The 24,941-nt window shown below is 44.1% G+C and overlaps 1 protein-coding gene across 10 annotated transcripts in view; it reads right to left on the bottom strand.

Moving 5' to 3' along the window:
- Window positions 1-24,941, bottom strand: part of tns3 (tensin 3) — a 453,833-nt gene that overhangs the window by 3,850 nt on the left and 425,042 nt on the right. For all 10 annotated transcript variants that reach the window (XM_033050098.1, XM_033050105.1, XM_033050119.1 and 7 more), the window contains 2 exons: window positions 10,511-10,679; window positions 4,340-5,016 (listed from right to left, as the gene is read on the bottom strand). In XM_033050098.1, coding sequence (XP_032905989.1) covers window positions 4,340-5,016; window positions 10,511-10,679 — 846 coding nt within the window. The remainder of the gene's footprint in view (window positions 1-4,339; window positions 5,017-10,510; window positions 10,680-24,941) is intronic.

Below are 24,941 nucleotides of genomic sequence, written 5' to 3'. Positions count from 1 at the left end.
CCAGATTATGGAAGATAAGTTTTGTTTAAAATAGCAAGTAAACATCTACAATTCCTGTTGTAATGTTAATGTCTGAAGATTCAAGGTCACTGATATTCTGTAGATTTTGATTATATCACTAAATTAAACTAAACGAGTTGTAAACTGCGTATCCGTGTAACATAATCGTAGTACTTTGTGGTGAACGTGAGTAGCAGCAGCACTCATTAGCAGCCTTGATTAGGAAAGCTTAGCTCACTTCCAACATATCACAAAATAATATCCCTGCTCTAGATTCCAGTTACATTAAGTTGCTCCTTCATGAATGAGGGGAACAAAAAGTAATGCAATGCAGGGCTTTGCATTATAACGGGGCAGCCAGCACGAGCCTTATCTTCAACAGCAGTAGCCATGTAGTGTAAACAAAATGGATCTGCTGCTTTGAGATGACAACTTGCCAACTGTGGGTGGGCTGGGAGCTTAGCATTCAGTTTTCCAGTAGCTGCTCTCTACAAAGTTGCCCCGGAGAGCTCCACTGTTACAGGCGTACATCAATTATGCGAATAAAAACAAAATTATTTGTACATAAAGACAAGGTTCTTATGGATTAATTAGTTCATGTTATAGGAGCAGAATTAGGCCATTCGGCCCATCAAGTCTACTCTGCCATTCAATCATGGCGGCATTATCTTTCCCTCTCATTCTTCTGCCTTCTCCCCATTACCCCTGACACTCGTACTAATCATCAATCTGGCAATCTCCGCCTTAAAAATATCCATTGACTCGGCCATCACAGCCTTCTGTGACAATGAATTCCACAGATTCACACATCAGGAAGCAGCCATTTAAATGACAACAGCGACATTTAATAGACTTTTGGACAGGAACAAGGATATGCAGGGATGTAGATTATGTGCAGACAGCTACGTGTTGGTCTAGGCATCAAGTTTGGTACAGACTTTGTGGGCCAAAGGTCCTGTTCCTGTACTGTACTGTTCTATAGCAGGGCTGCCAACATTGGATGAGAGTTGGGAGTGAGTAATTGCGAGAGACCATGCCCGAGGGAGCGTAGCACCCGAGGGGGCGGGGGAGGATGTGGGGGGGGGGGGGCGGTGTGTGTCCCCTCCCATTGGTATGGTGCTTTTGCATTTTTCAGCTTGAAATTGTGCAATCTGATGCATACTGTAGCGAGTCTTTTAACACTACACTTGAATGCAATATTTATGCTTTAAATTGGATTAGCTATGAATACGGTTAGGCTAAATTACATTCCTAATTATATTCTACAGTAGAGCCAGGCTCTAATTAACAGGTGCAGCACATGAATGATCTTAGTGTATTCATGTATGGAAATCAGATTATAATCAAGCACTTGGCCCATGTTGACCAACCTGGTACTACTCCTGACCCTGACTCCAGTTGCATACCTTCTCTCATTCCTGACCCTGAGTCCAGCCTTACACCTGGCCCCCTATTCTACCCTGATCATAGCTGCTTACCTGCTTAGGTTCCCAGTGCTGAACACTCCCATTGTCCCAGCTTTGACTGCACACCTAATACTATTCCAGACCTTGACTCTGGATGCACACTTGGCCATGCTCCTAGTCCCTCTGCACTGACAATATATCTGTCCCACACATAAAGCCCCATATCTGACCCCCTGGACTTAACCTCTTACGTTCAAGTCCACAGGTGTTTATCTAATGCGGTAATTTTTATGTGGCACTGCACGGACCAAATATTGTATAACAACATTTGCTACATCCAATGGCTTCCTTGTTATCTAACATGCTAGTTACTTTGTCAAATAAGTCATCAATTGGTTGAACACAATTTCTCATCCATAAAATTATACTCACTAACCTGTATAAGTATTTTGTTACCATTTCCTTAATTTTCCTAACAACCTGTCATGAAGTCGTTTTCACCCCCAATATTTTCAGTATTTTGCTGTCTACCTCTCAGCTGGGACTTTTCCAAATGCAAAGTCCAATAGCTATATATTTAAGCAATAATATTCTATTCAATGGGATCTTGAGAGTACATAATATTTTCTGTGGTATTCATAACACAACAATGATAAAAAGATCTTTGTTTTGATCGCACCTACCAACATGCATACATTATTATATTACAGTTAATATGTACCAAGGGCAAATTTTTGTTCCAATGCTCCCCATTCACTTACATTGAAGTGATTGAAATCCATGTAAAGTTTAATTGGCATAATAAAAATAAAACCTCCGGATGATATTTATTACGTCGTTGGTTGGAGTCAGTATCAGCACAATTACTAAATTAAACTTTGAATCTTCAGATGTCCTGGTTCAAGCTAAAACTAAAGACAAATAATAACCTCCTCACACATTCCCCTGCAAGTATCTCTGTCACTCCTTTAAAATATGCCACTTCTTTGAACAAGCTCACATCTGAATCAGTCTCCATTTGATTACACTCCTTGAGGATGTTCATCTACATGTTCAATTAATAAAACAACGAGATTGGGGACATTTCTATTCAACCAGTCAAAGGATTTAAGGAATATTGGGGGGGGGGGGGGGGTTAGAAATAGTCAGTGAGGTAAACAAACATAATAGTTGAGTGGCAAATGACGACTGTGCTACCTTCCCAATATTTAACCGAAGGAAATAATGGGTCATTGGGGCTGTATTTTGTGACAGACCGCCTGACACCTTGCATGTCATTTTAATATTACACTTATCCCACCCCCCTGGGTATTCCGGATGAATAAATTAAGGTTTTATCAACTAATTACAAATCAGGCTAATTACAAATCAATAACAGTAGCCAACTCTGAAACGAAGCACTGAGCATTGGGATCCAGACATCATGGACAACTGGCCTCAGTTCCCCGCTCACATCTGGCAGTGCTCTCCGTCGCAAACAGGGGCCACGGAGCATTTTTGAAAGTGGGAGGGGGCTGATCAATCACTGATCACTGGCCTTGGGGGTACCCGGTGAGGGAGTGGAGCAACCGAGTGGGGGGAGGGTGTAGGAGGGGGGTCCCCCCTCCCACTGTAGGGACATTTTGAAATTTGATGTATTAAAATCGTGTTTTAGTGCATTGCAGAAGTACGATTTAAGTGTTTTTTGTTTGAAGTATTTTTAAGAGGTAACTTTTTAAGGGGTAACTTTTTCCACACAAAGGGTGGTGGGTGTATGGAACAAGCTGCCAGAGGAGGTAGTTGAGGCAGGGACTATCCCAACATTTAAGAAACAGTAAGACTGGATAGGACAGGTTATGAGGGATATGGTCCAAAAGTAGTTAGTGTAGCTGGGACATGTTGGCAGGTGTGGGCAAGTTGGGCCGAAGGGCCTGTTTTCACACTGTATCACTCTATGACTACATTATACCTTCACCATGCATGAATGCTCCAAAATCAAGTGGTCGAGTTTTATTGCCATATACTCAAGCACAGAAACATAGAAAATAGGTGCAGGAATAGGCCTATTGGTCCTTCGAGCCAGCACTGCCATTCAACCATGGCTGTTCATCTAAAATCAATACCTCTTTCCTGTTTTCCCCCCATATCCCTTGATTTTGCTAGCCTCAAGAGCTAAATGTAAATCACTTGAAAACATCCAGTGAATTAGCCTGCACTGCCTTCTGTGGCAAAGAATTCCAGATTCACAACTCTCTGGGTAAAGAAAGTTTGTCGCCATCTCAGTCCTAACTGGCCTACCCCTTATTCTTAAACTGACCCCTGGTTCTGAACTCCCCCAACATCGGGAACATTTTTCCTGCAGTTACAGTAAGTGAAAATCTAGCAGGCAAGCAGGATGCTTTCTCCAACCACCCCCATTTGAAGGCCACTATCTTCCACCGCTTCTACCCAGTGCTTGGAACCTACTTCCAGCAGCCACTGGTTGTCCTCCCGGATGCACCGAGCCGCAGCCTGGTCCATGCCGATCACCAGGGTGAATTCGGCACAGAGACTCTCGCGGCAGCGGCACAACGCTTCCGACGGCCCCGGACTCTTGCACTGAGGCTGCTCCATGGCCGGAGCTGCAGCGAGCGACTCGCCAGCCCGGCAAACACTCGCCAGCCCCGGCTCCCCGTCCGCATCAGTCCCCGCCGCTGCCTCTGCTTCCATCCCTCCCTCCACCCCGGCTCTCCAACACCTGCGGCCCATGCAGTTGATATTAGTTTTGAAATTCTCGTCGGTCACAGAATTTCTCACGGCAGAGTCTCACGCTCAATGCGTGAAAGCTGGCAACTCTGCTATAGTCATAAAGACGTGCACCACTTTGGCCCCTTGAGTCCACACCATGCATTCACAAAGAAATAGATTCTTTAAAACAAAAACTAAACATTAAAAAAGAAAATTGCAACACTCACCGTGGACAACAGAGGTAGTACTTATAACTTTGGAAAAGTCAGGAAGGATGCTGGGAAAGGGAATGCTGATCGTACTTCCACTGTGGGGACTTGAAAAGCCACTTGAAGCCGGTGAGATGGTGGCAAATGAATGATCTCCCTCGGAAATCCGTTTCTTTTCCGGCAATGGGGGATGGACATTCATACTCAAAACATCACGCATCAGGGGGGCACTATTTGGCGCCTGCCTGTTAGCTGCTGCATGCACTCCCTCCTGCAGGCCACCGATACCTGGGAGGATAGCGGCAGGGAAGTTCATGTTCAAGGCAGTGTTGCTTGATCCGGCAGGATAACTCAGTAAAATGTCTTGTTTTCCATTGCTAGGTCCGCTGTTGACACCGTAGTTCAGGCTGCTGGAATCTACAGGCATTGGAGAGGCTGCTCCAGTGCTGCCCTGGTGCAGGTTGGCAGTGAGACTCTCCGAAACATTCAGACGAATCGAGTGGTTGTTGGAAGAGACAACTTGCGATCCCGGAGAAGGCAAGTGTGGTGAGGCGGAGTTCTCCTGGTGTGGACTTCCAGAGATACCAGAAAACACTGAGGTGCCAAGGTAACTCCCTGTTGACCTACTAATCCCAGTTACAGATGGCTGAGGAGAAAACGCTCCTTTCTGGGTATTCTCCAACCAGGCAAGTGGGCTATCGGGGAGAAAAGGAAAATGTCAGCAGAAAAGTAGCAAAACTATGAGTATAAAAACATAATCATTATAACCCAGCAAATTAATTGCCAACTGGATAGCTCAATTCTGTGACAATAATGGTAAATTTTTACAAATAAATTGATTCTGTGCTAATGTATTAGTTGGAATCACGGTAAATGTTTGGCATTATATATTTTCAAAACCAACCATTAGATTAAAATTCAATCTTAAAATACATTTTAGGTGCTTTGGACAAGAAGTTGTTTGGTTTCACACATCAGAGTGCTTTGCATTTCATGCAGGCCTAGTCCAAGGCAGCACAGAGCAGGGGCAGCCCACAATGTTTCGTGGAGACCGTTGCAACTCAGTTTGGCTCCTGCTCACCCCGCTGCCTGCCTCAAAACACATCAACACAGGGTGGCGCAGCAGTTGAGTTGCTGCTTTGCAGCGCCAGAGACCCAGGTTTGACCCCGACTATGGGTGCTGACTGTACAGAGTTTCTTTATTCTCCCCGTGACCACTTGGGTTTTCTCCGAGATCTGCAGTTTCCTCCCACACTCCAAAGATGTACAGGTTTGTAGGTTAGTTGGTTTGGTATAAATGTAAACTGTCCATGGTGTGTGTGGGATAGTGTGAATGTGCAGGGATCGCTGGTCAGTACAGACTCGGTGGGCCGAAGGGCCTGTTTCCGCACTGTATCTCTAAACTGAACTAACCCAAACTAAACCTCTTGCATTTGCACTCCATTTCCAGAACATTGGAAAATATCTTTGTGGTCTATGCCAGTCTACCAATGCTGAAAGCATTGTCCTAGGTTTTACCAGTAGTATTAGACTGTGGGCGTACTTTCAATTGGAACTGAAAGAAAGAAAACGGGCATGTTGGCTAATGAACAACGTCAAATGGATTTGGGAGGAGATTAACTGAGATTGAAACTGGATCCAAATTAAATATATTTAAATCAAAGGTTCCAAATCCTCTAATTTGTTTGATGGGTGGGATATGCTATTTTTTGGAATGTGGGAAAGAAACATAATCCAATTTTTTTGTTATTCTGCAAGAAGCAGCAGACTGTGACTGCGGTTGATGGCATACAATGTTTACCCAGTGTTCAGGCTTCCTCCCAGCACATAACAAAATTCTGTTCTTTTGACAAACACCTTCTGAAGGACAACTTTATTTACAATGGCTTGAGAAGGTGGGCTTTTGCATAGTGGCCGTCTTTGTCGTGCAGTGACTGGTGAGGAAATGTGGAGGTCTGGTAAAGAGGGCTCGAGGCAGAAGCACCATGAGGACTCTCCCCACACCAGTAGTTATTTTAGAAGATCTAGAGGAAAATGTCAAAATAGTTTAAACTGTTGTTCCTGGGATTCCGCATCAATCACAATAGACATAGAGATGATCCCCCCACGGAATTCGCCATTTATGAAGTGTTTCACTGAAAACGATAGCAACTGAAATTAAGAGGAGACACAAGAAACTGCGGTTGTTGGGATCTGGAGCAAAACACAAAGTGCTGGAGTAAAACAGGGGATCAGGTAGCATTTCTGGAAGACGTGGGTAGGCGACGTTTTGGATTGGGACCCTACTTTAGTCTGAAGAAATCACCTATCCCTTCCCACCATAGATGGTGCCTGACCCTTTGGATATTGAGAAGTTTTGTTTCGCTAAATATAGAGATACAGCACAGAAACAGGTCCTTTGGCCCACCGAGTCTGTGCCGACCAGCGATTAACCTGTTCACTAATAGTGTTAGAAAACACACCAGGGACAATTTTACCAAAGCCAATTAACTTACCAACCTGTACGTCTATGGAATGTGGGAGGAAACCAGAGCATCCCGTGAAAACCCACACATTCCAATGAAGAACGTGCAGACTCCGTACAGCACCCATGGTCAGGATCGAACCTTGGGCTCTGGCACTAAAAGGCAGCAACTCTATCACTGTGCCACTGTACAGCCCTAGCAAATATCAACAATAACCCACCACCATCGGCCTGGCCTGATGCTGAGTTACTCCCACTTTGTGTTTTGCTACTGAAATTAAGATGAAAAAGCAAAAGAATACCAAAAACTAAGTCACAAAGTTCAAAAATGCATATGCTAAATGTGTAGGAGGAAGGTGGAGAAATAAAATTAAGCAGTTTGGTGTCTCAAGCCTGCCATTCCACCATTTTGTTACTAGCAAAAACAAAACTCATTCAGCCCATGATGTTCATTGCTATATTTTACTCGAATTTCCAAAGTGGTCTTTGAAAACTGATTCCCAGAAGAGTTTTTCTAAACTGCGTTCATAGAATCATAAAGTTATGATACTACAAGATAATAGCCTTGCGGGTAACAGCTCTACAAGTGTTCATCCAGGTACTTTTCCATTGTGGAATGGTTTCTGTATTCACGCTCTTTCAAGCACACAATGAATTAAATAATTTATCTCTCAACTACTCCTTAGTCCTTCAATTCTGCTCCTTCATGTTACAGAGCGTCATGCTAAATGAGTGGCTTGGCCTCTCATGGTTTTATAAATCTCCCCTCACTGTTCTTTGTACTTTCCCCCCCAAAGAAAACAAGCTCAACTCATGCGTAATTCTCCAGCCCTGGCAACACCCTTTTAAAGCTCCTCACCCTCTCTACCGTCATCACATACTTCCTGTAGGTTGATGATCAGACCTGTGCTCAGTCACTTAATAAATTAGCACAATATCTCCAACCTGAACAGAAAACCAGGTAGAGGTTTATGTACTTGGACATCAGCCCATTGTTTTCCAACGCTAAATTCCTGTGGGCTGTGATTGCTCTTATTGGAAGTGTCTGGCTCAAACAAGTGAGAGCTTTATTTGCATGCAAATGTACAGGACATCATATTACATACCATTTCCTAACGTTTAATCTCATTTCTAAACCCTATTGCATCCCTATTACCAATTAAAAGTGAAGTAATAGAAAAAGCATTAATATAGACGCACAAGGTGTGTTTGGGTGTCTGCATTTCTTTTCAGATTCTTTGGGGAACCAACAGATCAATGACATTCCAAGTTATACTAGGCAGATCTTTTTAAGACACTCTTTCAGAAGAAAGAAAAGCAATGCTGTTCAAATGGTCTGATATTAGTGTTCACTAATTCAACGCCGTCTGGTTGGTAATTTAGAATGCATGTAACGTAGGCAAAAACAAACACAGGCAGCAACGGCTAAAGATTGGGATTGAAGTAAATGCAAAAAAATATGCAAAGTAGAGCACTTCAGCATAATTGTTTCTATAGCTGGTTCATGAAATCTGTGGCAAACTTATCAAAGGTTTTACAGATTGTGAAAAATATGATATACATTAATGACCGATGACAGTTTCTATCAACGCTGGACATTTTTTTACTTGAATACAAGTAAAACGTTACCTTTGCAAAACTAAAAAAATGATACACGATACCAGACATGAGAGAAGATGCTGGAGAAATTTACCAGAATAGCAAAATTTACCAGAAGAAGCACGAGATCTTAAAAAAAGGGAATATTCTCCAGAGACCGAAAGTCAAGGTGGGGAGCATGACTGAGGGATAAACAGAAAATGCTGCAAACACTGCTCAGGTGCTGCCTGATCTGCTGAGAGAGAAACAGAGTTAACCTTTCAGTCGAAGACACTTCATCTGGGACATCACATCTGATGAGGGCTGTGCAACTGAAATGTTAGGTCTGTTTCTCTTTCCCTGGATATTGCGTGACCTGCTGAGTATTTCCAGCATTTGCTGTTCTTTGGTTTCCAACATAATGGTGGTGTTCAATATCATAAAAGGGCTCTGATGGAATAAATATGGGGAAACTGTTTGCTGTGGCAGATGTGTGGGATAACCACCAGACACAGATTAAAAGTAACAAAATTAATACTTGCAACATGAATAAAAAACAATATTTGTTGCACTGATCATGACAACCTGGACCGGGGTGCCTGAAAGATGGCAGCAGGTTCAACAGTAACTTTCCTAAATGGAAATGCATGGATACACTAATGAAAATAATTTGCCAGGCTATGAGGGAAGAACAGCTCGAAAACCCTCTGATCCTGATTTCACACAGTCAGAAAGATCTTGTGAAATTAAACCAGTGGAATAAATTGTTTGAGTGATTCTCTGCCTGATTAATCAATTCTCCTCCTGCAGAGTTGACCTTCGACTGGTCAACTACTTTAATCGATTCCTGCGTTAATGGTGCTGAATGGATTTGCCACAAATAAACCTGGGAGCCTATTCATTGGTGTTCAGCTCCCCAAACTCAAAGAAGACATCAAGGTATCTTTGGTTCCAGAATGTTGTTGAAGAAAGTGCTGTTGCAAAGAACAATTTTCCAGCTGAGGACCATTGAACAAGAGTTTTAATGAATCTTAAAGCTTTTATAAAGTCAGTGAAGGAGACAGCTTATGGCCACACATGTGTAAAATCACATTGCTATTTTCATCTATGTACTCAGCATACTCCCCTCAGTGTCTATTTATGTAAGTTGAGCACATGCTAAACTTTTTTTAAACCCATATATGAATAAGGTAAAATAAAGAAAAAAAACAATTGTAAATTGATTTGAGATCAGCAGATCTCAGGTAGCTTTTCAGTCACAGGCAATAGGGTGGGTGTTAACTTGTCATGCCGCCTAGTACACAGAGAGTTGTTTTTCCCTAGTTTAGAGATACAGCAGAGAAACAGGCCCTTCATCCCATGGAGTCCACGCCAACCTGTCCACACTGGTTGTATGTTATCCAACTTTCTCATCCACTCCCTCCACACTAAGTGACAATTTACAGTGACCAATTAACCTACAAACCCACACATCTTTGGGATGTGGGAGGAAACCAGAGCACCCGGAGGAATTCCACGTGGTCACAGGGAGACGTGCAAATTCCTCACAGACAGCATTTGAGGTTAGGAAGGAACCTGGGTCTCTGGAGTTGTGAAGCAGCAGCTCTACCAGCTGTGGTCTTTCAACATTTGAAGTGTTATGTTTGAATAAAAACTTATGTCTAAGAAACAACCTACGTTAAGCCAATATCTGATTGGATTTGCAAAGCATCCAAAATCAAGATCAAGCCTAAACGTGAAATACAAACAACCTCGCACAATCACCAATGTCACCGCTCTCGATTGTAAAGTGTAAAGTATCAACAGAAAAATAATATTGTTGTTATATGTCCACATGTAGTAATTAGGAATATTTATTGACTATTGAAACCCAATAAAAAGAATGTACGAAAAAAAGAACTGCAGATGCTGTCTATTATTCGAAAGGACATTGGAGTAACGCAGTAGGTCAGGCAGCATTTCTGGAGACCATGGATAGGTGACGTTTCAGGTCAGAAACCTTCTTCAGAAGAATGGCATTTTTTTTGTGACTACTAATGTTAACATTTAAGACAACAAATATACTTGATATTACAAGTAAGGTACCATTGGATTAGAGCTGGCAGCTATTGACTCATTTGTCTGCAGGTAGTTGTTAAGGTTCCTACCTGTCTGTCCTGGGCACTTGGCTGTTGGAGATCGAACACCCTGAGCTAAACGATCGCTGGAAAGGCGTATTAGTTGTTGGCGAATCGGTGTGAAACAGAATGCTGCTCACTGCTGCATTGTCTGAGCCCACTCTGGAACGATGAATGCCTTCCATGCAGCTTCGGGTTTCTGCAACGTGAAAGAGAATATGCAATGAGTGGTTGAAATAACAGAAGGTTCTGCTTCTAGGTCATTTAAAAAAAACTGTAAGGCATGATTAAAAACAAACAAAAAGGGAATAGTGCATATACAAACTGATGACATATCATCTACAGTACAGAAATATTGCTAAGACAGTGACAAAATATACCAGAATTTTTAGCCTTTCTAGTTTGTATGCCTCAGCACCATGTAACAGGATTTATTTACTCTTAATAACCTTAGTGTGCTTCCTGGCAAATAGAAACATTAACTTGCTGATCAGCTAATATTCTATTTTCCAACATGATCCTTACAGCCATTGTTAATTTAGTGTTTTGTTTCAAAATATAGGAAAACCTGAGCTTCAGCCATTTCTATGTTTATCCATTAGTTTGTGGGTGATGACTCTTTGCACCAAAAGCTTAATCCACTTATCAGAACGTGATTTATTCCTTGACATATACAAATTCAGAAATATGTTGTGGTTTTTCTACAGTTCTAAAATTTTGGATTAGATTTTTTCAAAAACATTTTTGTCTTAGCACTAAAAGAAGGAAAGAATAAAAAAACCCCGCTAATTTTCAAAATTAACAGGAGATTAGAAGAGATAATGTATTGATGCAAAACAAGGCCAATGGCAGCCTGAGCAGCATTTAGGGGAGAAAAAATAAATTCATAACCACAGAGCATTCTTTTGAGCAAAACCTTGCAAGCATGTTGACACAAGCACAAAGACGAGATAAAGCTATCTGCAAATCAATGAAACATGACGGCTGCCGAGATTCCTGACATAGCAGGGATAACTTGCTAACATCAGAGACCATTATCCAAGGCAACTTGGAAATGATTCAAACAGGGACTTGTAAAAGCCTGCATGCTTAATCCGCATCACATAACTCACCCTTTCATCTACAAAGGTGACAGATACATCGGCACAATTATATGGACTTGCTTGTTCTATATATCTTATGAATCAGGGCAAAGGGGTCCCATTAAGTTTTCTTTTTCCAACAGATCTTGTTCATTGAGATAGACACAAAATGCTGGAGTAACTCAGCGGGACAGGCAGCATCTCTGGAGAAAAGGAATGGGTGTCGTTTCGGGTCGAGACCCTTCTTCAGACCCTCGACCTGAACCGTCACCCATTCCTTCTCTCCAGTTTGTCTGTCCCAATGCGTTACTCCAGCTTTTTGTGCCTGCCTTCAGTTTAAACCAGCATCTGCAGTTCCTTTTTACACATTGTTCATTGAGATAATCTACAAACGCATTCCATGAGTCTACAAAGCCAGAAAGCGAAGTTTTCCTCTTTCCAACAGCACTATCACTGCTGTGGAAATTCTCCCTGAATTCCATCCTTTCACATTTAAAATGGGAGGAAAAATCACAACCCCTTCGGTTTTGAAGAATATGCTCATTTCTAGGCTCGGTAACTTGAAATATTTTGTTTTCGCACAGCTTTGCTTCAAGAATGAGTTCAATCTCTGGGACGCAAATCTCAAAGCATAGCAGTAATGTCTTAAACCCTTTACATTGTTTGCAATGCATTGAGACTCTCAAATTCACCTCATAATAGAATAGAATAGTTAGAATAGTTTCTTTATTGTCATTGTAACATGAACCATGTACAACAAAATTTAAAAATGTCAGCCAGTCAGTGCACCATTCAAACATTTCTAAAAGCTAACGATACATACAAGGTAAAATATTAAAAAAAGATAAACAACTAAAATAAATATCATGAAAATAGCACGCATAAACACCCAACCCTACATCCTTCTGTCGATTTCACAGTGTACCACAGTCCCTTAGTATGTATCGCCCCTGCGTTCCTTGGTGGCTACATTTAGTGCCTTTATAGCAGTGGGGTAAAAACTGTTTTTAATTCTGTTTGTCCTTGTCCTTGTAGATCTGTACCGTCTGCCTGACGGCAACAGTTCAAACGGGGAGTGTCCGGGGTGGGAAATGTCCTTTATAATACTCTGGGATTTTTTGATGCAGCGGGAACTGTGTAAGTCCTCCAAGGTAAGGAGAGGGCAGCCGACAATCCTCTGGGCGTTGTCAATGGCCCTCTGGAGCGCTTTCCTCTGAGCCGCTGTGCAGCTGGTGTACCATACGCATACACAGTATGTTAGGATGCTCTCAATGGAGCACCGATAAAAGGACAGCAGCAGTCTCTGAGTGATGTTATTCTTCCTGAGCACCCTCAGGAAGTGCGGTCTCTGCTGGACCTTTTTCAGCAGCGCAGAGGTGTTCACGCTCCACGTCAGGTCCTCCTCAATATGGATTCCCAGGAAGCGGAAATCCGCCACCCTCTCCACACAGTCCCCTCTGATAATTAATGGTACCATGTCCGTTTTATTCTTCCTGAAGTCTATTATTATTTCCTTTGTCTTTAAGGTGTTGAGGAGCAGGTTATTTTCTCCACACCACACTGTCAGCTGCTCCGCCTCATCCCGGTAGGCGTACTCGTCCCCCCGGAGATGAGTCCCACCACCGTAGTGTCATCCGCAAATTTGACAATGGTGTTGCTGTGGTGGGCGGGGGTGCAGTCATGTGTGTAGATGGTGTAGAGCAGGGGGCTCAGCACGCAGCCCTGTGGTGAGCCGGTACTGAGGCTGAGAGCCGTGGATGTGTGATGGCCCACTCTGACTCTCTGGCTGCGACACGACAGGAAGCTATTTATCCACATGCAGGTGGAGTGTGGAAGTCCCAAGTCCCCCAGTTTGTCCACCAGTTTGTGGGGAAGGATGGTATTAAAAGCAGAGCTGTAGTCCACAAAGAGCATCCGCACGTAGCTCCCCCGCTGCTCCAGGTGGGACAGTGCAGCATGGAGAGCTGTGGCTACAGCGTCCTCTGTAGATCTATTCGCTCTGTACGCAAACTGGTGGGGGTCAAAGCTTCGGGGCAGGAGTGATGTGATATGACCCCGGACCAGTTTTTCAAAACACTTCATCACCACTGGTGTGAGTGCGACTGGCCGGTAGTCGTTGGAAATGTGGGTTTTTTTGGGCAAGGGGACTATGGTTGCGGACTTCAGACAGGGTGGGACAGTGGACTGGGCCAGAGACTGGTTGAAAATCCTCGTACAGACTCCAGCCAGCTGGTCTGCGCAGTCCTTCAGCACGCGTCCAGAGACGCCGTCGGGTCCAGTAGCCTTCCTTGGATTGATGGCCTGCAGCGTCCGCCTCACCTCATGCTCCTCTATCTTGAGGGTTAGGCTGCTGTGGACCATGTGGTGTGATGTGGCTGTCTCGGGTGGCTCCACTTCAAAGAGAGCAAAGAAGAGATTCAGCTCCTCTGCCAACGAGGCGTCACCTTCAGCAGCTCCAAGGTTGGTCTTGTAGTTGGTGATATACTGGATCCCCTGCCACACCTGCCTGCTGTTGTTACTGTCCAGGTGGTCCTCTATCTTCCTCCTGTAGTCTGATTTGGCCTCTCTGATGCCTCTCTTCAGATTAGCTCGGGCCGTGCTGTATAAATCCCTATCGCCAGACCTAAATGTCATTTTCATCAGAGACTGGATGAAAACTATTGGTGCTCTGGGGAACGGAAAATCATTGTGGAGTTGTTTAGGGGAAAAATCTGTGAGTCCCATGGCAAGGTAAAATATTCAGCCTGGCTGCACATCTTTCAATTAATGGCAATAGAAACCAATGTCAAGCTTGTTATGTGTTTAAATGTAGAAACAAAGATCTGCTCCATATAAAAGGACAAAAAGTGCTGAAAAAACTCAGCACATCAGGCAGCATCGCTAGAGAACATGGGTAGGTGACGTTTCAGGTCGAGACCCAAAACCTATCCATGTTCTCCAGAGATACTGCTTGACCTGCTGAGTTACTCCAGCACTTTGTGGTCCTCTAGATATATGTTTACTATGGTCAGAATCAAAAGGTCAGTCTGATAGCAGGAGGAAATGCAATCAGATTTCCTGGAGAAGACAACCGCACTCCACAAAAATGTCTCGACTTTTGACATCTGATTTACGTTGCACAAACATTGCGGTACTTTAGTTCTGAACCTGCAGAGTTCATGTGGAATACACACCTAAATATAGACAATAAAATGGCAGGCGAAGGTATCATTATATATGTTTATAGCTTCACAGAAGGACAAATTACATGGTCTGATCTAATATCACTTGCATTTATGGGCACCTAAAGCAATGGAGGGAAGACCATTCATTTCAAAAGATACATCCTGCAACCGTCAGGAATGTGGTCGCTCAAGAAGATAAATGACTGCTTGGAAAACATGCAATCAAAGTGTGTGTACACAGCTGTGCTTTGGAGGGCTTTCTTAAAAACCTCGCTAATACCTCTTAGATCAGTACAAAATGAAATCTCCAAATTCAACCAAAAAGCATAATTGAACAGTAAGGTCCAATTATACACATGCAATGTGACAAAATGCAAACACTTGCCCTATTTAATCTGACAAATGCTTTAGGAGTCCCATACTTCGATCAATTTAGAAAAATCAGAAGTTGTATGTTCCAGCAGTGTCACCTGAAGGCAATTTGTGATGGACTTCTAATGGGGCATACGAGCCTTGCTCAATAATGTGTGTTCATGTGTATTACCTTTGCTATGTACAATTTAATAGGATTAAAAAGCTTATTTTCTACAAGCGATAAGGTGATACTGATCCCGAGTTAATCCCCCAATGAACTTCTGACCCAGATCTCTGTGTGCTGGCTGTCACATTCCTCTTCCCTGCTACCCACCATTTCTCGTCACCATCTGGAAAATTATACAACACATGCACAGCTAAATAAAAATTGTGTACAGGTTCACTTTCAAGACACAAAAGATAAAAACTCTAATATGAAAATGAACCAAATGCTTGTAGATTTCAAATCACATAATTGAATTGTCACATAAACTTAGAGCTCAACAAGTAGCTGGGTTTTAATTGCAGAGTCATAGAGTCATACAGCATGGAAATAGGCTCTTTGGCCCAACCTGCCCACGCCTACCAACGTACCCCTTCTACACTAGTCTCACCTGCCTGCATTTGGCCCATATCCCTCCAAAATCTATCCTATCCATGTACCTATCCAAATGTTTTTTAAACATTGTGATAGCACCTGCTTCAACTACCTCCTCTGGCAGCTCGTTCCATGTACACACCACCCTTTGTATAAAAAAGTTGCCCCTCAGGTTCCTATTAAATCTTTCCCCCATCGCCTTAAAAGGGTTAAAGAGGTTCAAGAAGACAGCATTTTCAGGTTCTCGAGGGCAGCTAGGGATGAAGAATACATTCTAGCATTGTCAGTGACACCCACACATGTGGAGTGAATACAAGAAACAACTTTTCACCAAGAGTCAATTCAGGGCTACAGAGTTTGGTACAAGCTATTCTCTGTGTGACTTAGTTCCTTACACAAGCCTTTTGTTCTTTCCTAATTTCAAAATCCATCAGCTCCTTGTAATTTTATCAGTTGATTATTAGCTTCTTATGCATTTACTCTCAGACCATAGATTTTATCTTATACTCCGCAAAGTTAAAAATCCTGCAGTGCAAACCAATCAAAAAAATCCCCAAGTTCCAGATTCACTCACACTTCAGAAAGGACGGAGCAACTTAATTCACTTTGAAGTAGATTTTTTTCTACCAGGAAACACTGGTATGGGGGAACAAAATAAAATTATTGCTGCCTGTATGAAGCGACATGATAACTTCAATGTGAAATTACCTGACTCACTCCAGTGGTCGTTCTCCAGGAAGAGAATTAAAACAAAAAATAGAAACAGATGGAAATATTCAACAGTGAAACAAAATGCCAGAGGAATTCTGTGGAGGAAATGGGCAGGTGACTTTTAGGGTCAGTGGCCTTCTTCAGATTCATTGTTCAACAAGACAGACAGCGTCCATGGAGGGAGACATCAGTCACCGATTTAGGGCTACATCTCAGGACTGGCAGCTATTATAGAAATATAGAATTTAACAAGGAAACAGGTAATGAAACAGGAAAGTGCTTCAAAGAATAAGGGGAGATGGTTATGTGGTAGAATAAAACATGAGCAAGAAACACAGCAGGTATAGAGAGGGATAAATTAAATTCGATTCAATTGTACATAGCAAAAGTAATATACATGAACACACATTCTTGAGCAAGGCTGGTATGCCCACATTGGAAGACCGTCACAAGTTGCTTTCGGGTGATTGTGCTGGAACATACAACTTCTGATCTTTCTTAATTGATCAAAGTATGGGACTCCTAAAGCATTTGTCAGATTGAATAAACCAAGTGTTTGCATTTTGACACATTGCATGTTTAAAATTGGACCTTGCTATTTAATGATGCTTTTTGGCAGAATTTTGAGTTTTCATTTTATATTCCTCTCTGAATGCATGAAACTGGAAGTGGGTGTGAATCGCTAATGAGGGTGTGAGATGAAAGCAAATGGTAAAAGTACATCAGCCAGGTAGGGCAGCATTCTGTTGGAAGGAAGATGCAGATCGCTCCATCAGTAGTGATGTTCCCTCTTCCCATCCCTGGAAAAGTAGTACACCCGTTCCACATGCCTAGCAGCTACTACCAGACAATAAATCAAAGCTGCAGCTAAGAGCACATCTCAAGTTACACTTGAAGCTTTTTATTGTAAAGCTTTGTGAGATAGGGTAAGGAATTATTCAGCATTAAGCTTCAATGAACCATGTAGAAGGTAGACGGTTAAAGGTCAGAGTGGAGGAAAGGAGAAGATTTGAAACGTCACTCAGATATGAGGGTTTACATTTGCACAATGAATAAGGTGTTCAGTAAAGCAAATTTGCTTTCCCCCCCAATAAAGTCCCAGAGTCATACAGCATGGAAACAGGCTCTTCGGCCCAGTGAGATCATGCCGAACAACTTTCCTATAAGGGAATGTTGGGCAGGCTGGGACTTTATCCCTTGAAGCGCAGGAGACTGAGAGGTGATCTTATAGAGGTGGATGAAATCATGAGCAGAATAGTTAGAGTAAATGCAGTCTTTCCCCCAAGGTAAGGGAAACGAAGAACAAAGAGAACATAGCTTTATGGTGAGAGGAAGTTTGTCACTCAGTGATGAGGATACGGAATGAACTGCCAGAGGAGGTAGTTGAGGCAGGTACTATAACAGCACTTAAAAGACAGTAGGACGGGTACATGGATAGGAAAGGTTTAGAGGGATACGGGCCAAATAGGACATGGGTAGATGGTGTATATTCATCTGCATGGACGAGTTGGGTTGTAGGGCCTGCTTCCTTGCTGTATAACTGCCTCTACAGGATGAGGCAGCTCGTCTGCCCTCTGTGAATTGAGGGAGAGGTGGAGTGGAGTCAGGATCATAGGGCCAAACCGCAAGACCAGTGTAGATGGAAGCGTGCGGGTTGCCTCATTACTACTGCAGGCTTGCTCTGGAGACCGATCAGTAATACAGGCAATATAAATGGGGTATTATGGAGGAATTCAGTGCAAGGTTGCCAATGATCCGAATACATGCCAGCTACCCTCGGGAATGTGCTCAGCTGTTAGTGGTTCAGTATGTGGCCTGATTAAAAGCTGCATGTAAAAAACAGAGCCTTCAGTGAGCCTCCACATCATGCAAAGAATCTTAATTAAATTAAATTACCAAACAGACACTAAAACAAGCAAAAGCCATATTACACTGCAACCCGTCCCATGGGGATTTAGAGCCAGCAGAAAGACTGGTCTTGCCAGGAACACCCATATCCTGTGAATGAATATACAGGATCCAAAAACTCTCAACGCATTCTGCTCTTGCACAAAGATTTTTAAGAAACATCACGATTTTTTCTGCTTCCTGCAAATATATACAGAGATGCCCACAAATTCAACAGAATATAAAGACAATCCAGTTAGAACGCAACGTATTTAAAACTTGCTCTGTGCATTAGCTTGAAATCACAGAGCTCCACTAGAATAAAATCACTTCACTCAAGTGATTGTGTTTGATCTCCAACTGTTTACTGGCAGATGGCTAAATCTCCAAAGATTCAGATAGAATTGTATATCGATCTGAAACCATGGTATCCCCACCAACAGAGGCAATCATGATGTTAAACTGGCATAAGAGCATCCAAAGAATGAACGTGCTGAAAAGCTGTAACATTACTAACGCTTTTGGTTTACTGTTTTGTCTCTGCCAGACTTCAGTTTCAAAGTAGCACAGCATGAAAACCACATACAGAAAAAAAAACTGACTTTGTTCAAGAGATTAACCACTCTCAGCTTTCTGATCTCTCATACTTACAGTCCGTTATGAAGCCAGTACAAAAGCAGAACTTCCGCGGAGGCCAAGAGTGGAGGTTGTTAGATTCAGCTTCAACTGAAGATGTTTGGTCAGCAGCAGCTTAATCCACTCTGCCCTCATGGAAAATAATTCACCAATTGTTTTGCCAGAGTTTGTTTCTCGCAGCCTGTGAGAGTGTCCATTCAGTGCATTCATGTTCTAACTGCTGCCTCATTTACATCTGACTTTCAAACGACACTGAAGCTTTGTTTTACACCCTCCCAATCTGCTCCTACCAATGAAAAAGGACTAATAGAAGTCAAAGGTCAAAATGCCCTTCAGGACAAATACTTTGTGCACATTTTCTTTACTGCCCGAGGGTATACAATCTTTACGTACAAAATGTACTTCCATTATTCTCTGGACTCTGAAGACAAGCAAATACAAAAACACAGTGCTGTACCAGCTTTCAACCATGGGAACATAGCAGTAAAGTAAGTAACAATTGAATTAAAAATAAAACAAGAAGTTTTCAAGTCGCGCAAGCCAGCAGCTGAAATATTGTTTGCTTTCAACAGTTGTCACACAGCTGCTTCTAGCTCAGGAAATCAACCGGTAAATCAGGGGGGAAAAAAGTTATTTTAAAGAAAACACAATTGACAAGGGCAGGCCCATAACATGGGCAAACATCCTAGCTGCTTTGAAAGTTACATTACATCATACTTGGAATCCGCACCATGAGTGAACTCAGGCCATCAGTAAAAATACTCACCTTCAATCCTTATTATTATGATGGGATTTTGATTGAGATTTAATTTCTCCCCCTCTTTCCTTTCTTTCTCGTCATTCCGGATTTGCTAATGATTTGCTGGAACTTGCTCCAAGAAGCTGTCAGCATCAAATGCTATTCAACCATAAGGGCTTCCATTAGCTGAGGCTAAGTTTGCTTTCACCAAAACAAATACTTTTCCCTCTGAAGCAAGATGCATTTAAGAATTAAGTAGAGGTGTTTCAGACCGGTAAATCCTTGGAATTACAATAACTTTGATAACTGAGCAAAGGGGTACTGTGGTAGAATTGCTGCCTTAATAGCGCCTGATACCCGGGGTCAATCCTGACCACGGGTGCCGTCTGTACGGAGTTTATAAGTCCCCTCTGTGCCAACGTGGGGTTTTTCTGGGTGCTCCGGTTTCTTCCCACATTCCAAAGACATGCAATTTTGTATGTTAATTGGCTTCTTTAAATTGTCCCTAGTGTGTAGGATAGAACTAGTCTCTCGGTGGTGGTTGGTCGAAGTGGACTCGTTTAGCCGAAGGACCTGTTTTCACGCTGCATCCCTAAACTAAATTAAACTGAACTCCCAAAGCTAGATGGATTGTATTAGGACATAGTATTCTGGAGATGGTACTGCAGAGTTTCGAGTAATTGAAGGATTGTGCTACCTCAGTAATAACATGTTCAGTGGTTCGAAGCTAATAAGAGCTTCCACTAACAATAGTTGCAAAACTCATTCGAGTTAGTTCCCTTTCCTCAATCTTCCTCCCACGATCCACTCAAGTGTCAAGAGTTAAGTGTGTTTTATTATCATATGTCCCGAAACGGAACAGTGAAAGTCTTACATGCAGTAGCACAACTGATTTCAGGCACCAATACCGTTTCCCCCAAAATTAGATTGTGGCCAGGTGGTGTGGGTCTCTGATGATGCTGGCTGCCTTTTTGAAGCAATGGCTCCTGTAGATCCTTTCGATGGTGGTGAGGTCAGTAACCGTGATTGTCTGGGCAGTGTTAACCACTTATTGTAGTCTTCTTCATTCCTGAGCATACAAGTGGCCAAACCAGGCCATGATGCAGACAGTCAATATGTTCTCTACTGTACACCTGTAGAAGGTCAAGAGAATATTCATTGACGTTTCAAATCTCCTTAATCTTCTAAGGAAGTAGAGGCATTGATGGGCTTACTTTATGACTGCATCAATGTTCTGGATCCAGGACAGATCTTCAGAGATATGCATGCCCAGTAATTTGAAGTTTTAGCCTCTCTCCACCAATGTCCTGTCAATGGAGACAGGTTTCTGGATCATCAACCATCCTCTTCCAAAGTCAACAATCAGTTTCTTAGTTTTACTGATGTTGAGAGCAGGGTTGTTGTTCAGGCACTATTTGGTCAGTCGATCGATCTGTCTCTGATACTCTGACTCATTGTCATCTCTACTTTGTCATCGGCGTATTTGAAGATGGAATTGAAATTGTATCCGACTACAGTCATGACTATAGAGAGTAGTACAGGGGGCTGAGCACGAAGCCTTGAGGTGCTCCTATGCTGATGGTTATCGAGTAGGTTTGTGTACAGAATTCCTACAGATTGTGGTCTGTTGATAAAGATATCAAGGACCTAGTTGCAGAGGGATGTGCAGAGACCCAGCTCCATGAGCTTGGTGACCAGGTTGGACGAGATAATGGTGTTGAAAGCTGAGCTGTAGTCTATGAACAGCAGCCTGACATCAGTCTGAAGGGTCATGACCCGAAAGATCACCCATTCCTTCTCTTCAGAGATGCTGCCTGTCCCGTTGAGTTACTCCAGCATTTTATCAGCCTGACATATGTGTTTTTATTGTCCAAGTAATCCAGTGCAGAATGGAGAGCCAGTGTAATTGCATCCTCCGTTGACCTGTTGTTGCAGTTGGCAAATTCTAGTGAATCCAGGTTCGTGTTGAGGTAGGTAACCATCTTCTTTCTTCTACACTTAACTGAAACTCTCATCTTGTCCTTTTCCGGTTTGCGTTGTTTTTACATTTGCGCAAAAACGGTACCGGATAGCGCTACGATTGTTCACCACCTTACTCACCGTTCTCCTGTGCTCCAAGCACATCAAGTTTCGTTCCAATCGGTGGAATTTTACAAAAGTTATGAAGGCTTAATCAGCAGATTGGTCTTCTCTCCTGTCAGCGCCGGGTCAACAACGCCCCTTCCAGCATTCGCTGTCAATCACCGGACGAGGCGAATAAAACCTCGGAGGGCGGCCCGAGTCAGTGAGCCCGAAGCCGCCCGAGTCATTGAGCCCCCAGCCGTCCCGATTCAGTGAGCCCGAAGCTGTCCCGAAGCCGTAAGCCCCGAGTGCGTCCCGAAGCCGCCCCTGTCCCCAGCTGCAGGATTCTTCCCCATCCCCACCGGACCCCGCCTGAAGCCATCCATGTCTCCAGCTGCAGGATGCTCCCCACTGGCCCCCTCCTGAAGCCGGTGGGGAGCAGCAGTGGCAGGCCATGGCAGCGGCAGGCCATGGCAGCAGTAGCGGTAGGCCGCGGCAGCGGAAGTGGTTGGCCACGGCAAAGGTAGGCTACGGCAGTGCTCCCTTCCCCACTGGTCCCAGGCAGCCCCCGCCTGAAGCCGTCCCCCTCACCCTGGTTGTAGGATTCCCTCCCCACCTCCGGACCCCGACAACCCCCTCCTGAAGCCGTCCCCCTCCCCCGCTGCAATATGCTCCCCCCCATCCGCCCACGACAGCCCCCGCCTGAAGCCGTCCCTCTCTCCCAGCTGCAGGACACTTGACCCCCCCACCCTTCACCGGCCCCGATAACCCCGCCTGAAACCGTGCCCCTCCCCCGGCTGCCAGACACTCACCCCCCCAGACAGCGCACGCCTGAAGCTATCCCTCATTCAGGCTGTAGGACACTATTCCCCCCCCCCTCCCCGACAGCCCCCTCCTAAATCAGTCTGCCTCCACGGCTGTAGGACGCTCCCCCCATCCCGGCTCCGACAGCCCCCTCCTGACGCCGTCCCCCTCCCCCTGCTGCAAGACTCTTCCCCCCCCACTGACCTCCACCTGAAGCCGTTCCCCTCCCCCGGCTGCAGGACGCTCCTACCCCCCCTCCCGACAGCCCACGTCTGAAGCCGCCCCGGCCATCTTTAACATTTAAATTGTTGTTATATTTTAAGTTATTCACATTTTAAGCTTCAATAAATCCCTTTTCTACTTACCATGCCTGTGCAGTAATGCCTGCGTGCTCTACATCACAATGGGTATCCAATGGGCGGGAATGGCTGTGCCGCCGGAGAGCCGCTAAGAGTGGATGGCGGGGGGGGGGGGGGGGTGGATGTAGTGTGTGCATGGGGGGAATTGCAAGGGGCGGAATGGTTGAGGGGGGATCAGAAGCGTCACAACGGGAACCTGTCAGCTGCGGCTGCGCAGTTGGGGCCAATGGGTGAGTGGTGGAATATTGCGTTGGGGGACCAGGCATCCCATGTGAGAATGAGACCCAAAGGGTCCCACTTAGTCCAGTTCTATGTTAAATTTCAAATGCCACATATCTGCAATTCCTCCACCAGCATGCCGATATCATCCTGAAATCTATCCAAGCCTCCACACCGTTTACTGCACTTTCAAGTTTTGTGTCTTCTGCACACTTTGGTTTTCTTTACACTCAAGAGGAAATTATTACCATAAAAAAGCAGGGTCCTCATATTGAGTCTCAACTGTCTATATTACTAAATCTCTGAACTTGACCGCTTTTGGCCCACTGTGCTGCGATTTCTGACAGAACGTCGCCACCTATGGCCGTCGTTTTTGGCCACCTCGCTCAAAGCCCCCCTCCGCCTTATGGATGCGGAGGATTTTTCCCATCGATGACAAATCAGAGAGATATTAATGTTTTTTTTTTAATTCACCATTCTCTCTGCTGCCCCTGCTGGAGGGGGGTGGAGGGACTATAAAACCAGGAAGTGGTGTGCCTCACTCAGTCTTTGCAAGATGGATGAAGCCAAGGGTCACGCCTCTCTGAGCTCTGAATAACACTGAACAAATGTCTACACAACCGTGAGTACCCTTAATGTGGTTTGAAAATGAAAATATGGTTTGTTTGAAGTAAAAAGGCACTGCCTGCAAATGGTTGTTTGGGTGTTTTGGCTTGAAGTTGAAAGGTACTACTTACTGGAAATGGTGGCTTGGGTGCTTTGGCTTGAAGTTGAAAGGCACTGCAAATGGTGGCTTGGGTGCTTTGGCTTGAAGTTGAAAGGCACTACTTACTGCAAATGGCGGCTTGGGTGCTTTGGCTTGAAGTTAAAAGGAACTACTGCAAATTCACTTACTTCCTGTTTGCACTCTATATTGATTTTAGATAAAACGCTACCACTTACGGCTGTGATTTTTGGCCATCTTACTCAGTCCCCCCTCCGCTGAGCAGGTGCAGAGTATTCTTCCCATCAATGAAAAATAAAAGTGTTATTAGTCTTTAAAAAATGTTGAGAATCTGTCTCCTATCAATCACGCCCTGAAAGCCACACATTTTCCGGTGGGAGGGGGAGGGGTTATAAAACCCAGAAGTGTGGGTGTGGCTCAGTCTCTGCATGATGGGGGAGGGAGAGGTCATGACTGTCTGAGCTGTGAATCAACTGAACACACTGAATGTCTACTGAACTGAGTTTGGTGTTTTGTGTGGTTTATGGTGGTTTCACCCTGCATGAAATGTTATGAAGCTGCATTTGAATTTGGTGGCTTTGGACCCTGCTTGAAGTGGAATGAAACTGCACTTGAATTTGGTGGCCTTGCATCCTGCTTGAAGTGGTATGAAACTGCACTGAATCTGGTGGCCTTGCACCCTGCTGAAAGTGGTATGAAACTGCACTTGAATTTGGTGGCCTTGCACCCTGCTTGAAGTGGTTGGAAACTGCACTTGAATTCGGTGGCCTTGCACCCTGCTCATAGTGGTAAGAAACTGCACTTGAATTTGGTGGCCTTGCACCCTGCTTGAAATGGTAGGAAACTGGATTTGAATTTGGTGGCCTTGCACCATCCTTGAAATGGAATTTCAAGGAATAGTCATGAGTCAACTGCCAGCCCACCAGCCGTGAGTGAGCTGCTCAGGCTTGAGGGACTGAGCTGCCACCCCAAGAACCCATACCAGCACTCCAGAAACCCCCCCCCCCTCCCCCCACTGGCCACTAATATTGGAATTGGTGGAGAGGTGGAATATTGCGTCGGGGGACCAGCCCTACCGTGTGAACATGGGACCCAACGGGTCCCACTTAGTCTAGTATACATT

Source organism: Amblyraja radiata, chromosome 2 (assembly GCF_010909765.2).
Source record: "Amblyraja radiata isolate CabotCenter1 chromosome 2, sAmbRad1.1.pri, whole genome shotgun sequence".
In the NCBI taxonomy this organism is placed as follows: Eukaryota; Metazoa; Chordata; class Chondrichthyes; order Rajiformes; family Rajidae; genus Amblyraja; species Amblyraja radiata.
The sequence above is the reverse complement of the archived record's forward strand: the minus strand, read 5'-3'. Positions and strand labels throughout refer to the sequence as shown.